The 16959-nt window shown below is 33.2% G+C and overlaps 1 protein-coding gene across 6 annotated transcripts in view; it reads left to right on the top strand.

Annotated features, from left to right (window-relative positions):
- ATF7IP (activating transcription factor 7 interacting protein) overlaps positions 1-16959 on the top strand; it is a 111888-nt gene that overhangs the window by 15113 nt on the left and 79816 nt on the right. For 2 of the 6 annotated variants that reach the window (XM_077870993.1, XM_077870991.1), the window contains exons 1-2: positions 2198-2463; positions 3346-3401. The exons of 2 other annotated variants lie outside the window; for them this stretch is intronic. Coding sequence is in view for 1 of the 4 variants with exons in the window: in XM_077870987.1 (XP_077727113.1) it covers positions 2447-2463 (17 nt within the window). In the remaining 3 variants the exon portion in view is untranslated. Of the gene's footprint in view, positions 1-2197; positions 2464-3345; positions 3402-16959 lie in introns of those variants that run through there. 2 more of the 6 variants (XM_077870987.1, XM_077870992.1) reach the window with 1 other exon arrangement.

The following is a 16959-nucleotide window of genomic DNA, read 5'->3' as shown; positions in this document are numbered from 1 at the left end:
TATTTAATCTTTGAGTCTGTTTTCTTCACTCATGAGTTGGAAATAATAACTACCTTGTGGACTAGTGTGAGAATCAATTGAAATAATGCATGTAAAACTTACCTGAAGGCTTGATATATATTAATGTATCTCTGTACTCCTTTGTCCTCTAAGTGCTATGTTGTAAAGTACACAATCAGTGTAGTTACTGTTTTCTCATGTGCCTTTGGATAATAGAGGAAACCTGGTAAATTACTCTAAGTTTATTTAATAAAATGATTCCAGTGGCTGGAGGAGAATTGGTACAATGAGGGAAATTCTGCTTACTTTGAGATCTAGATTGGGTTAAAAGTAGTTCTTGGGGTGGCTCAGCAGTTTAGCACCTGCCTTCGGCCCAGGGCGTGATCCTGGAGTCCCAGGATCAAGTCCCACATTGGGCTTCCTGCATGGAGCCTGCTTTTCCCTGTGCCTGTGTGTCTGCCTCTCTATTTCTGTGTCTCTCATGAAAAAATAAATAAAATCTTAAAAAAAAAAAAAGTAGTTCTTATAGCCAGTTAGTAATAGCTAGCAGCTTAGTTTGCTCAGGAAAGTAGTCAGGATTTACATTGGAAAGGTATTTGAGGATATGGGAGGCTTGGGTTGTGGATGGGGGATTGGACAGGGTACATTTGAAGGTGTGTTACATAATTTAAATTTTTGTAGAACAGACTTCCAAAAGAATCTCCTATCCTAAATATCAGAAGCTGCTCGCTTGGCAGCTTTAAAAATTTTTGTTATTTGTCTTCCCATTAATCTTAATCCCATTTCAGTGCTACAGTAATGTCTATCTTGTTTGAATCTTCTGCAGTTTACCAACCTCTTGCTTTTGACAAATAGATTTGAGTGGCCCTCAGAGTGATCTTCAAAAAACAATTCTTTTTTGAAGAATTAATGTGGCTTGGTTAAGCATAATATATATATATTTTTTTATCAAATGTAGTACTTAAGTCTTTACATACATTATACAGTTTGCCCCTTGGAGAATATGTAAGGATCTTTTAAGAAGCTGAGTTAGTTAATTGAATTTAAAATAAAAAATGTTGAGTTACGTTTGTCTTATTTTTGAATTTTATTACGTTAAATTTTAAATATATACAGAAATAGAATGAAATAACTCCATGTGCCCATCACTCAGCTTGAACAGTTATCAATTTGTGCCAATCTCCTTTAAGCTGTATGCCTACCACTTTCCTATACCCTTAATGAATTTTAGTAAATATCTATATCATGTGATGGATAGACTCAAAATCACATAGGGCAGCTAGATCTTAAGAAGGGTAAACCAAGGAAAAAAGGAGAAGGTAGATTTCTTAGATGATATGAGCTACCAAGCAAACAGTTCCTTTCTGTGCTCTTGTCTTTCTCTTCTCTTGATGGGTAGGTTACTCCCAAGACCAGATATGTTGGGATCTCTCTCAAATTTGTCTTTTTAGTATACTCACTTTCATATTGAATTTTAGTCTACTGTTCTCCCTTTTTGGTTTTTATCCCCCGGGGTGTCTACATTCTTTGTTTTCCCCTCATATTAAAATGTTGGGAGGTCTGAAGCAGGGAATGAAATTTAATTTGCCCTGGGACCAAACACTCACCTGGAGTTATCTTTGTGGCCATCTGGACTACAAAAGCGAAGAAATTATTTTATCTTTATGGCAGATTCCTCAAAATAAGCTTTGTTGCCAGCATAGCTGTAATGACTCTAGTCTCTTCCCTGCAGTTATTTAAAATTATTGTCAAGATTCAAAAATTTGACTGCAAGCTTTAACCATTCTGCTAGATTTCAGTACTTGGGGGCTTAGACTCTGTGGTGGAAAAAAAATCTTTAATTAGCCTTCTATAAGTAGAAATTGACTATCAGGATTTAAACAATTTAATTTTCCAGAAACTATAAAAATTGGCACTCTTTTCATGATAAAAGTACTATAAAAGACAAAAAAAAAAGGCCTTGAGCAGACTTTTTTTTTTTTTTTTTTCTGGACTGAAATGGAGGCTTTCTTTCAAGCGTATTCCCTGATGTTTGCTGTGTGTGATTTGGCTCTATCTCTGTAACTGCTAATATGTGGCATGGATTTCAGGCTGTCTGGGATCTGGATGTGCACAAAGTCTGTATTGCAAGTCCGGATTCACAGGCATTGTGTTACAAAACTGGCTTGCTGCCTTCTCTGTTTTCTGTGTCCTAGGCAGCTGCATTGTTTGTTGCAGTATATGCATTAGCTGTTGTCAGTGTTCAGTTTCCTGCAGACTGACAAAGTGGGAGGGGCTTTGTTTGATACATAGCTGAGTTTTCACTGTGTGAGTTCTTGAGTGCACATTGCAGCCATCTTAATTACACTTTAGTGCAACTGAGACAGTGCAGCTGTCTCAAAATGGCTGCTGACCTGGTCTTTGTAGCTGCTTAGGCAGCAACTATGCCAGTGAGGAGACTTGGCACATGCATCAGGACCAGAGGTAAGAACCAATTACTCTTTATCTTTGACCATTTTAATTAAAGAATACTTGAATTTTACTGAGTTTACATAGCAAGGTGAACTTAGAGCTTGCTTGCTAGGAAGTTGAAATGTTTGCTTTAAGCTTCTTTTAGGGAAACAGTACTTAGGATGGTGAGGTCAAAGGTTAAATTCCTGTAATTTCTCACCATTTTATGTTCTGTCATTGTCAGAACATTTGATCACCACAATAGTGTTTTCTGACCTTAAATAACTTAATATTCTTTTTGTGTTGGATATTTTAGTTTGTTTGATATATTTTTTTTTTTTTTTTGTAGAAATTGAAAACAATGTATTTGCTGAATAGATTTTTTTTGGGAAAGAAGCCATAAATAAGCCTTGTTTCGCATGAAGAGTGAGATTTCTGTGTGTGTGTGTGTGTGTGTGTGTGTGTTGGAGCTATTGTTTGGTAGCTTTCTGGGAAGAATGTTAATTCTCTGAATATAAGTCATAGCACAGAAAGAAAAAAAATTTTTAACAGATTTTTTTTGTACTCTGGGTTCTAATTCTTTCTCATTATGCTGCCTCCTCTTGGCCATTTAATTCTTTCACATTTTTAAGGGTCCTAACTTTTTATTCTAATTACTTTTTCCTTAAATTGTCATTCAGATTTTTTTTAAATAATAAATTTATTTTTCTGTCATTCAGATTTTGAATTAGAAACAAGTTCATATGTAGGTCTGCATACTCCTTTTCTTTCTAGCTAATGTATTCTAGTGCAAGAGAGCTTAAATAAATACTCAGTTGTTTTAGGTTAATATTAATTGTTGATATCCACTTTAGTCTTAGTTAAAACCTGTGGTATATTTAAAAATAATGTAATTCAATGATTTTGTAAATTTAGTTTCACAGTTTTCAAAAGACTTTTTCTTCTGAAGTGGAAACATTTATTGAGATATGGTAAGTCAATAGTGACCCAGAGGGTAAGAAGAATGAAATTTTTATTTACATAATATTTCAGATAGCAGAAATTTTAAACTCTAGTGTTTAAATTGTGGTACTTACTAAAATTTTTAAATAAATGGTATAGTACAATTCTCTAGTTTTGTCAAGGGATATATGAATATATCCCTGACTAATATGACATAGAACAGTAAGTTTTGAACTTTCTAAGTACTGCAACTTTAGAAAACAACTTCTTGCACATTAAATTCTTGTGATTGACCCCTGTATTTAAAAGTGATACATATGATATTTTATTGGTTTGTATTTATTTTCCAATTTAAAAGTATAGTATTACTCTAAGTTTATTTTATAAAAGAACAATTAGGCTTTTACAATGAAAACAAAAGTTTGAAACCAGATTATCTATCACAATTATAATCTTTCATTAGTGTCAGGAGGTTGCTTATTTATTAGGTTGCTTATTTGTAGAACTTTAGTTGCTAAGAGACTGTAGAATTCATTTTGAGAAGTATTCTAGAACATATATTCTGTATGTTCTTTTTAAATTTCATGACGGTAAAATATAAGATCTATATTTACACAAGTTAACAGTTTGAAATTGCTGTCTTGCCACAAAATTGCATTTATATTTTTTCTTTTTTTGACAAATTTTTTTCTTAATCATTGGTCATTTATTCTTTGGCTTCAAATATATTTGGGGTCACTGATTCAGTTTCATCAACAAATTTAGTATATTTCACTTCATTTACTTACTACTCTTTGAAATTGTTAGGAGTCTTTTATGTGATATAATAGATTATAATAATATGAATATTACATTATATAAATCCAGTAATATGAGGTTGCCCCCAAAAGAATAGAACAACAAATTTAGTGTTGTGAGAGAGATTTTATCCATCATGCCTTTCAGTAAGGTTTTGCCCTAGAGTGAATATGACATAGGAAGTGAATGTGCTGTGTCCTTAATCATGGTCATTTTCATACCTCTCATAGTTTGAACCGCTCACTGTATTCAGATATTTTATACAATTCAAGCCAGATATTCAGTTTGTTCTTCATTACTGGCGAAAAACTGGTTAGGTTGAAATTATCAAAGCAGTTTATGTTGATCTTCAAAGTAGGACCTTGGGGAAATTTTAATGATCTGCTCTTTTTGCCTTCTATCCTGGATTATAAAATTTACCTTCAACGTCCACAAGATGACTCCATTGATTATTGCTTATACATGGGAAAATACAAAGTGGTTACTTAGGTTATTATTGCTAATTCTTTCAGGGCTGTGTTGCATTTTTGCAACTATAAGCATAAACTAGACCTCACTGGGATTATTACTTTTGGGACTGATGACAGTTTTCAATTTGTCTGTGCTGAATTCCAGATTAGCTATTAGGCTGCATAATTGAAGGCATAATAAATCTGGGAGCTGGATAATTAAGATTTAATGTTACTGTTTTGTCGCTATTTGTACTCCCTATTTGTCCTTTTTTTCTGAGCCATTTCTTTAAGCATGAACCTTAAAGAAAATGTTGAAGTTAGTGGAGAGAAACCAACTGAGTTCAAATCTAAATTTGAATTGCTTTTACTACTTCTTATATTGGTGAACTCATTCTATGTTCTGACTTTTGCTTTCTAATCCTTAAAATGGGAAAAAATTGCCGTTTCTTTGGCAAGGATATGCTGAGAATCAGCTTACATCATGTTTCTGAAAAGAACCATGAAATACTCCACATGCTAATTTTCTAGTAATATTTGTATGTATGTATTTATTTATTTATTTTTGTTTTTATCTAATGTAATTGGATTAGGGAATATGGTATATTTAAACAGTATGGGAAATTTCTCATATAACTCATGCTCAGAAGCAAGAAGTGCTGACTAATGTTAGGACATCCACATCTGGTTGGTAATATGTTGTATTTATGTTAATACTACTGATTTCATTCTGTTACATAGATTAGCCACCTTGTGCTGTATGTGGATAGTGGCAGATGTGTTTATTAAGTAAAGTCAATATAGAATGTTGGCATTACAGAATTAGGGGAGTAAGTGGGAGATTGTTTTGATTCTAGTTTGGCTGAGTCCTCCAAATATTCAGTGAGAAAATAATATCTCTAAAGGGATGACTTGAATTCGGGGCCTAGAGTTTTCTGTGTTTCAATACAAATGAGAATCTTAAGAACAGTGTTTTCTTTTAGTAGCCACAAATTGGCAGCCACAGACTATCCTTTAGCTGCTGCCTTATTACTCTAGCTGTTAAAGTCCTATTTTACACAAAAATCAGGGTGTCTTATCTCTGAAAAACAAAAGATAGGCAGTGCTAAGAATGTATTTTTTGCATCAGAAAAATAATCTTGAGTGGAGTAGCTGCTCTCCTCTTCAGATAGGGCCTATACAGTTTATAACTGTTCCTGTTCACTAATTACATTACCTACTGGGCCCTGGTAAACTTCCTTTTAAATCCCTATTCTATTTACTTGAGATTGTTGGGAGCCTTTTTCTGTTTAGGATATAGCTTCTAACCTAGAAGGAAGTAAGCACAAGTAAAGTCTAGCCTACTTTGCCTGGTAGGAGAGACTGCATGTGTAGAGACCGTTTACTGTTTAGAATATATGGCACCTTTACTAATTTTAAGCTATATTATTAGATATATTAGAGTACTCTATATTAGAGTGCCATGGTGTTGATTGAAGGAGATCCAGTGACGTCAGCAAAAATTGACAATAGAACGAAAGTGAAGAGATTAAAGAAATACTAATTAGAATTGTGAATACCATAAGGTCTTTTAATGTGATAACAGGTCCTTTTTTCTTTAAATATTATCACAGTGTTAAAGACATCACTGTTTACCATTTGGATATTATTAATGGTGATATCGAACAAGAAAAAACTAAAGTATATTCAAAACATAGTTGACTGAACAGTTAAGTGAAATACCTTTTATAAAAGATTTCTGTCTAAATTGGTTGAGAAGTCTTAGCACTAAACATGAGAAATTTGCTAGTAGAAAATTTTCTTAACTGCACTAGAATAACTTTAGAGGCCATTAGCCATTATAAACTTATTTTTGTTAAAAGTTTGCTTCTGTTTATGTAACATTCACTGTTTCAACTATGTTGAGACTACTTTGATGATCCAGAAAACATGGTAGTTTATGATCATGAAGTGATTTGATTTTGAATTCACATTTTCCAGAGTGAATGCCAGCTTCTTAGCATTCATGTAATACCATGACATTGTTAACTCCAGGGAAATGTTACTCATTTTTGGACGATGGCTTTAAGTTAGAGAGGAAACGTCAGTGGAAATTGAAAAAGCATTTAACTTGTACAGGAAACACTGATTCTCCTCCTTTCTGAACTTCTCACACTCCCAAAAGAGATAGTGATTTGGAAGAAAGTTTAAAGTCCATTCAAACGAGATTTTTTTTTTTTTTAACCACTGAAGTTAGAACTTTCACAGAATTCGCTATTAGTAATTTGTAGCAGTCAGTTCTTAGTCATTAATGTGTGTAAATATGGAAACGATGAAAGCAGTGCTTATTCAATGAATCCTTTGAGTTTAATGAAGATGGAATTTAACACCATGTCTCAGGAATTGCTTCTGTTCTGCCTAAGTATTTCTGCCCTTTTTGTAGTAAATCAGGTGCTACTATCCAGGATAGTCATGTGACCGGTTGCTTTCCTTTACTGACATGAAAGTATCATGGCATTAGTTGTAGAAACTATTAGTATAGAAGTCGTCAGAAAAGGATTGTTTTTGTCTGGTACTACTATTAAGTAATTGTATAGTTTTGGATAAATTAAAGTTGGTTTTTTTTTTTAATTTTAAGCTCTTCATGCCATTCTGCAACTATTAAAAGAGATACGTGGTTGGATTTGGATTAGATAAGGAGTCAGGAAAGAACAGGAACTTTGGAATCTGAGTCAAGGTGAACTCATTTTCTTTCACTGACTAGTTCGAAGTTTATATGAGAAATGTATATATGATGCTGAAAGTCTTACGCATTATTTTTTATGGGATGAAGCTAGTTGCTTATTTTCAGACTCCAGTTTTTTTATCTAAAATGGGAATAAAGTCTACCATACTGAGTTGATAATTGAGACTTAAATGAGCACAGCATATTTGAAGCATTAGTGCAGTGTGTGGCACAAATTAAATATTAGTAAATATTGGTTGCTTTTTCTGCACAAATTTCCCTCTGACACCATTTTTTTTTTTTCAATCATTATGGAATCTGGGCTACTTGGATATTGTAGAAAAGGATCTTTAGGGCAAGGGGTTGTTAGGGACCTGGCTGATTTGCAGGAAAAAAATCCCAGAAAGCAAGATGTTTCAATCTCAAAGTGAAGACTTTATAAAGAGTTTGAAGGGGACACAATAAGAATTCTTACTGGTGCTAAGGCAGCATGATAGAGTGAAAACAAAAATAGATTGTGAATTGATCAATTGATTCAACAACTTAAGCAAACATTATGCACCTATTGTTTGCCAGGCACTGTTTTGATATCTGGCATACAAGATCCCTGCCCTCAAGGAATTTACACTGGGGCAGGGGGAATGAGAGGATAGATACTAAATATGAGAAGGTTAAAATACCAGGAGGTTGAGAATCCTGGGGATAGAGTAGAAAAATGCATAGTGAATAGCTAGGTGAACCCTCCCAAAATGTGGTCTGTGGATCAGTTCAAGGTCAATTTGGATTAGTTTTGTCTATTTATTCCTGGTCTTCCATGAGATAAGAACTGAAATTTAGAGTGTTTAGAAATTTTTACATCAATCTGATAAAGTAACTTTATGTCAGTTGGGTCAAATAATAAAAATAATTGAGGCATACATTTCATATGCTTTCTTTTTATTTTACTTTCTAAGTAATTCATTTTTGTTGTATTTACAAAAGTGTTGATCTTTGATGGATTAGAGATAAGACATTGGTTATTTACCATTATTAGTTTGCAAAGCACTGAGCTAGATTACTAACTAATATTGTTGGCACTTCAGTAAGCAGGTTGAAGAGAATTTAAGCTTCTTATAATTAACTCACTTTCAGGTGATGGTTTAACTTAGCTTAAAAAAATTATAATTTTATACATAATATATATATATATTTAAAGATTTTATTTATTTATTCATAGAGACACAGAGAGAAAGAGGCAGAGACACACACAGGCAGAGGGAGAAGCAGGCTCTATGCAGGGAGCCCGATGTGGGACTCGATCCTGGGTCTCCGGGATCATGCCCTGGATGGAAGACAGCACTAAACCGCTGAGCCATCTGGGCTGCCCAATTTTATACATTATATTATATGCGGGATTAAATAGTTTTAGGTCCTTTGATTTTCAAGCACTTTTATTCAAAGAGTTGGATGCATAAAGTAGGAAGAGAGAGGGAGGACATATCCAACAAAACTAAAACTGGAAGGAGTACAATACTTGGGTGATTTCCAACTCTAGGATTTTATGATCAATAGTCAAATGTTACATAAACAGTGTATACACTGTGTGAAATTTCACTATATTATATATATTCCTGTTTCTCCTCCTGCTGCTGGTGGAGCACAGATTCCGAAAAAAAATATGTAGTTGTTTGAAGAAATCCACTATTACTTAACAAAGAAAACTGAGGTAACAGGATTATCATGTATTAAAAGTCTACTAATTACTATTGATGTGTGATAACTTTATTTTCCCCCTAATTTAGAGCCCTGTTGTCTTTATTGTATAATAGGGATAGTTTGAGAATGATGTTTTAAAGTAACTGAACATAAAATTAAAAATGAGGAACAGAAGCACCTGGGTGCTCAGTTAGTTAGGGGTCCAATCTTGATTCCCCCGTTGGTTGAGGGTCCAACTCTTTTTTTATTTTTATTTTTTTTATTTTTATTTTTTGAGGGTCCAACTCTTGATCTCAGTTCTTGATCTAGGGGTCATGAGATTGAGCCCTGCATTGGGCTCCATGCTGGATGTGGAGCCTATTTTAAGAAAATAAGGAACACATTTTGGATAACCCCTAGTTAGCATAGTAAGTACTTCTTTTCATTTTATTATTTTAGATGTGGCACTAATCTAGTTTCTAGCTTACTTGAAAATGAAATTTAGTATATTTAGGCTCACTAAAATAAGTGGAAAAATAGAAGTGAAGAGAGTTATTTAGTAGGTGATAAAGTAATTATTGAAAAAAATGTAAACAAAGGACTTCATAGACAATGACTCAACTCTTGCTGGCCAGTCAGATCTGGCCATTTAAAACAACACAGGAATTTAATACATTGTTCTATACTACAGAAAAAACAAAGGTTTTTGAGTATCTCTGGTGTTAAACATATTTTTGGTGTGGTGGGGGAAAATGTCAGTTACATAAGATTATAAGTTGATTTTTTTTCTAACTAGCCGACAGTTAACATGGACAGTGATTTGACTCTTGCTCCGTCAGATCTGGCCAATTAAAACAGCACAAGAATGGTTTAGGTTAAACAAGAATGTGACACTGACAAAATATATTCTTGTATAGGTATTTGTAACTTAACATGCCTAAGTTCATAAAAAAAGTTTAGTGATAGTAACTAGTGGTAAATATTTTGAATTACTTAATTATCACACTAGTGATACTTGAATATGCATGAAGTCTTAGTGTTCGGTCAAAAGTGGTGTGGTTTTAAGACCAAATCTGTTTAATAATCATTTACTATTTAAGTGATTAATAAAATTTGAAAGGTGGTTGTAGAGTTGAATGAAGACAGCTTTTAGCTAATGTGAATTGTAATTTATATTTTTAATGATTGTTTATAAAAACAGTTACTGGATTTATTTATTTTATTTATTTATTTATTTATTTTTTTAGTTACTGGATTTATATGGTATATTGGTCTATATCACAAAAAAATAAGTCGTTGAATATCTCTGGGTATTAAACATATTTTTGGTCTAGTAGGGGTAAAATGTCAGTTACATAAGAATTATAAATTTATTTTCTCTTATTACCTGGGTTTGAATCATTGGTAAGTAGATAAGTAGATATATTCTAGAACCAGTCAGTGCCTGTTGGGGAACAAATGGGGGAGAGTTTACTCAGCAGTATTCTCCTTTAGTTTGGTCATGAAATGAGGACTGCTTTATGTAAATTGTTCTTACTGGTGCCAGCTAGCTGTAACTGCAGTCTGGCTGTGCTAGGGCAGCAAATAATATGTGTCATGGATTTTCTGTTTGGAACGTATAAGAATTCAGCCTTTTGGACTGAAAGAACAGAGTTGATGCTTTAGAATAAGAGTACTCAGTCCTCCACAACTGACAATATGTGGAATAATGAGAAACTATAAGCCTTTGAAGCTTTAAGTTCTGTTTTTATAGCTTTATGCCTATTGATACTATTGGGTAATATGTGGGAGGTACTTAACTGCACACAGTTGCTGCAGTCCTAATAGTTGGCAGAATAGAAAGCAGTACAAAAGAATTCTGATTCTAGGCATCTTCACTTGCAACAGTCCTTTGGAGGATGTACTTTGTGTGTTCTGTGAGCTTCATTGGCATACTGTCTGACGTTTTTTGGCTTTTGTGGTTAATGGGATGTTTGCTGCACAAACTACACAACAGATGTGAATCACTGTTTGAAAGGAATTTTAATATGTAGCCAATCTACTGTATTTCTGTTTTTTTTAATGAATATGAACCAAGAAAGGAATTTAGTCTCAAGAAGGCTGTTCTAGAAGCCTGCATTAGCTTTTACTGTTTATACAAATGTACTAAGTTGCAGTGGTTTACAGAAGAGGAAGTCCTTTTCACAATATCAAGCTACCCACAGGTAAGACATTCAGGTCCTTTTTTTTTTTGTGACCACCGCCATCTCCCACCCCCAGCCCCCAGGCCTTCTACCAGCTGTCACCTTTGGGAAATTTTTTTGTTTGGTTTTAATTTTAGTCATACCAGGATTGGTAGATTGTTTAATGTAAATTTTCAGGAGATTTTGAATACCATATTTGGATTTTGTCTTTTAAAACATGATTTTCACTTTTTATAATTTTCCTCAGGTTTGTTTAAATGAACTAACAGTGGGCTTCATATATGAACATTACTCATGCACATAATATATTCATATTACATAGAAATTAGTTTTAGACCTCTGTTCATTATAGTCCTGTTACTGTATTTTCAGTTGTAGTGACACCAACTGGTATATGCAGAGAAATGATGTTTTGTAACCTTACTAAACTATAAAGTTTTAGAGTAAATGTACCACTTTGAATTCATCATCAACATCTGACTGCTTCTGTTTTCACAAATGGTTCACTGACATACATTAGATAATGTATATTTATATATGTATATATATCATGTATATACATTACACATAACATGGTCAAGTTTTCCAGTTTCAGTTACCCTTTCCATTTCTACATATTTAAATGTATCACCATCTTAACAAAGTGAACTTAAGTCTAAAACTAAAATGAATATTAGAAATTTTATTTTAATATTTTATGTCTTAAGTTAGGTGAAATTTGCTAAAGACACTTGTTATATTATTTTTTTTGTATGCTTGAAAAATTGGATGCAGAAAACCATAATCTCATTGAAATAAAAAGTTTACAATATAAAGAATATATAACCATACTATAAAGGTGTGAAGATTTATACTTATAAAGAAATGCAAGTATATGTGTCTTAGCTAATAACAGTATAAATAAATATATAAAATATATTACTGATGGATACAATTTTGGAGGATGAATGTGAGTAGGTAACAAAGCAAGGCTAGTTTAGAGAAATAGAGGAGGAAAGGAATGGTATTAGGCAGTTCTTGGCTCTTTGCCTCCTTTTCTAGATGCTGAAGAGCAGGATCTTTCTGCAACCTAAAAGTGTTAGTTTTAGATGGGATTTTTAGTTCTCTAGACTCTGAAAGGGCATTGGTCATTTATTACTACATGGTTGGATACTTAAAAACTAGAGCCCAGCTAGATTGAAAGTGGTAGAAGCCACACTCATGTTTCAGGGGTACAAACTGTTTTCTGTCTTTTTGACAGTTTTGCTAAGGCTTTTGAAAATTATTGTTCTGATATATATTTTATTAAAGTAAAAAAACTTATGTTTGTGGATGTGTGTTTCATTTGATTAAACAACTTCAGTAGGATTAGAGAAATGGTGATAGTAGAAAGAGAGCAATTTTGATTAATTTGCTAAAGGTTGGATTGCGTGAGGCATGCTTCTCAGTGTGGAGAACACAGATGTTTAAAGCAGTTCGTGAAGTTTTCACACTTCTCCAGAGCAGTAATTGTTAGGGAGAATGTTAGATTGAGAAGATAGTTGAGGTCCAGAAGATAGCTGAGGCTGACTTGGGGTTTTATTTATAGGTAAAGAGGCAAGGAGGTAGGCAAAACAGTATTCAGTAAATAATCAGTTGGGAGTCATAGCAAAGAAAGAAGAGGGAAAGTTGCACAGAGGGAAAGTTAGACCAAGAAGCCTAAAGGGAATCCTGTTAGACAAAGATAAATGTCTTGAGGATAAAGCTGTATAATTTTTGATACTATTGAAGTTGAGTGTGAATGATCCCAAAATCTGAGGTATAAATTTTGAGTTTTTAGTTTTTGTGTTCCTCTCAGGCAACAAAATTTATTAGCAAGCAATGTTGAATAACAATATCTTTTAAGTGGAGTAGACCTAGGTGGTCAAGTAGTTGTAAAGTCACACTTCTTACAGAAATCTGTTTATTATTCCTGACAGATAATTATCTAGTTTAAGTTTCAACATTTCTAATGACAGAAAAGAGAGTCTCTAATTTCATAAGGCATTTGCTTTTTTTTTTTTGGATATCTGAGCAAATGAACAGTTGTTGATTTTTCATTGTTTCACTTCTGCACTCATCTGTCTGGCTGCCTGTTTTTTTCTGTGTTTGTATCTGTTTTACACATATGATAGATCTACACTATTTAAAGAAAGCCATTAAAATTCTCTTGTGTTGGGAAGCCCCAGTGACCCAGTGGTTTAGCACCGCCTTCAGCCCAGGGCATGATCCTGGAGACCCTGAATGGAGTCCCACGTTGGGCTCCCTGCATGGAGCCTGCTTCTCCCTCTGCCTGTCTCTGCCTCTCTCTCTCTCTGTCTCTCTCTCTCTCTGTCTCTTATGAATAAATAAATTTTAAAAATCTTAAAAAAAATTCCCCTGTGTTTTCTAGGCTAAATATCCTCCATTTCCCCAACTATTCTTCCTATAACATGTTGTTCTAGGTCATTCTTTAGCCTGGTCATCCTATTTGTCTTTTTTTTTTTGTTGAGTCTTTCTTTACCTGGGCCACTCAGAACTAAATCTAATACTAATAAATGTCTGCTTTCCTTTAGACTGAGTGCTTCTGGTCTGCAGTTCAACTTTGTGTTGACATTTCTAGCACTGTTGCATTTTATTGATTTTGCAATGAGTTCAAATCCTTTAGTATTTTTCACACATACCATTGATACCCTTTAATAGGCTTGAATATTTGAAGCAAGTGTATTGCTTTATATTTGTAGTTATGTCTTCTTTTTAATTTCTAATGTTGTTTATTATGCTTTCTTTCAATTTTCCTTGATAACGTTTTCTACTTGTTAATAGTTTTTTCAAAGAACTTGCTATTGCTTTTATTGTTGCTTGCTGTTTTATTGAGTTTTCTCTCATAAATTTTTGCTTTTATTCCAATTCCTTGCTTTAGGGTTGTACTTTTCCTCCTTCACTGCATTTTTGAGTTTGTGTTTCTTTTATTAATATGTACAGTTTAAGGCTATCGAGTTTATTAATATGTACAGTTTAAGGCCTGAGTTATTATTTCACCACTGATTTCCTCCTTAATCCAATTTTTTTTTTCGTTTACAAGGAGATCCTTTTCCTCTTGTTTCATATTTACTCATCTAACTTTGTTATCCTATGGACAGAGGATGTGACTGTGTGATTTTTTTTTTGTCTTTGAATTGATTATTTCCTTATCACATATGTGATCAATATTATTATTATTATTATTTTAAAACATTTATTTATTCATGAGAGACAGAGAGAGAGAGAGGCAGAGACATAGGCAGAGGGAGAAGCAGGTTCCATGCAGGAAGCCCGATGTGGGACTCGATCCCAGGGCTCTGGGATCATGCCCTGAGCCAAAGGCAAATGCTCAGCTGCTGAGCCACGCAGGCGTCCTTGTAGTCAGTATTAATGTATGTTGAATGTGTTCATGAAAAATGCATATTCCGGGTTTGTTGGATATATAATTCTATTTTTCTATTAAGAAATAGATGCATTATTTATATTTCATTTTCTTCATCTGTAGATTTTATAAAGAGATCTGATTATGGATTTATTAGTTTCTTCCTGAATTTTTTAAACCTGTTTTTGTTTCATGTGTTTTGAAGCGAAATAATTTGGTGGATTTTACCTTTTATCTATAGGAAATATATTTTCTTTTTGTCCAATTACTTGATTTTCAATTTGAATTCTTTTTTTCCATGATATATATAGGTTTTATGTGTATACTTACCTTTTTTTTGTTAGCATTTCCTTATTGTATCATTTTCTATCCTTTATATTTTTAACCATCCTATACTATTTTAGTAGAAGGCATGTCTCTTGTTTATAATAATGCACATCTGATATTTTTGTTACTTTACCCAGTTTGAAACCTGATATGTTATTTTTAGATTGACAGTTCATTATTTTTGCCCCACAGTTCACAGCCCCTAAGTCTTTTAACTCCCATCTTATATTATCTGAGATTTTAATTCCAGCATACTTATTTTAGTTGATGGATTCTGTTATGTCAGCCAGCTCATGAGTTTTACTTGTTCCTTGGAGCTTTGATGTTTTCTTTTGGAGCATTATTTGAGTTCCCTAATTTGAGTTCCTCCCCCATTTCTTAGGTTCTTTTTCTGTCTGACTTTGTACTCTATTTTTTATGTAATTGTTTTAACAAAGGTCTGTGTCCTCAGTCTTTGCTCAGAAATAATATCTTTACTTCTTTATCCTATTGATAACTAGTTTTTCTGGCAATAGAATAATATGCTAAAAAATAACTTTTCCCCTGAACTTAGAGGATGTTGTTGTTTATTTTACCATTCAGTATTGCTGATGACAAGTCTGATGTCAGTTTAATTCTTATTCCTTTATAGTTAAGTGATATTTTTACTCTAAGTTATTAATATTCCTCATTGGTTTTCTGAAGTTTTAGTGCAAATATGTCTAGGTGTTAGGTTTTGTGCTTGCTTTAATTTAGTCTGTTTTGGTAATTAGCAGGCCTGTTCTATGGAAAACGTAGATATATTTTTAAATTTAACTCTGTGAATTGTTTTTCTTATTTTCTTTTCTCCTCGGTTCTTTTTTCTAAAACTCCTCATCACTGAAAGTTGTTGCTTCTGGGTATGTTCTTAGCTTTTCTGTTTTTCCTTTGTATAATATTTTGAGAGGACATCTGGTCTTGATTAAGTGTTTCTTACTTCAGCTGTGTCCATGCAGCTCTTTTTGTAAATTTCTAAGATTTTGATTGATTTCTTTTCATATCTACTTGTTCTTGTGGTTACAGTACCTCTTCAAAATATTTAATGTACTGTTTTAAAATGTTTTCTGTTCATTCTTCTAAGTAACTAGTTCTTTTGTTTGTGGAGTTTGGCATCTATTTTGTGATTATACTCTTTTTTTGTATTTGAGATTTCCTGTTTTACTTTGGGTCAGTGCTGACTGAAATGATTGCAAGGGGTTGGAAAGTGGTACTTGTACTTGCTCATGAGGAATGCTGGAAATTTATCCTTTGGGTGGTAGCCTTCCTTCCTTATCTCTTCTGTAGTTTAGTGTCTGGGTGGGGCAACTAATACATTTCTAAATGTCACTGCTACTCTGGCTTAGCATTAGCATGGAAGAGATTGGGAAAAGTGGAACGAGTTTAACTGTTAAGATACAAATTACATGAGTGGGTCTTCATTGTGAAAATTCAAACTGGCACATCTAAATGAAACTTGGTATTTATATTCCCTTGTCTTTCCCCATGTGAATTTCTATAAACTAGTCAGGCATTTATCCTTCCAGACTTTAAAATATCACTTGCATGCCTATATTAATGTTAAGAAATAAATTATTTTTGTGTGTTTTAATAAATTACTTTTATAAAATGACTTTATAAAACCTGGAAACAATTTATCTACTACTTATATGTTTAAGTACTTTCTATTTTATTATCCCATTTAACCTGTGTAACATTTTTATGAGGAGATGCATTGTTAGAATTTTAGTTTCATAGTTGAGGATACTGAGACAAAGAATGGATATATTATCCTAAACAGGTAACTTAGCTAGGAAATGATAATGCCAGTATTCAAAAAGATATATCTGGCTCCAGCTTTTGCGTTAGTATTAAGAATTCTGCATTTACTTTGTTGTATGCTTTACATTCATGCCCATGAAAGAAATCTACAACTTCTTAACTTTTTAGTGTTAAGTCAGGATTCTCCACAGTATTTTTTAAAAAAAGATTTTATTAATTTATTAATTAGAGACACAGAGAGAGGAGCAAAGACATAGGCAGAGGAAGAAGCAGACTTCTTGGAGGGAGCGTGAT

Source organism: Canis aureus, chromosome 25 (genome assembly GCF_053574225.1).
Source record: "Canis aureus isolate CA01 chromosome 25, VMU_Caureus_v.1.0, whole genome shotgun sequence".
In the NCBI taxonomy this organism is placed as follows: Eukaryota; Metazoa; Chordata; class Mammalia; order Carnivora; family Canidae; genus Canis; species Canis aureus.
Note: the sequence above shows the minus strand (reverse complement) of the source record. Positions and strands in the feature narration are given on the sequence as shown.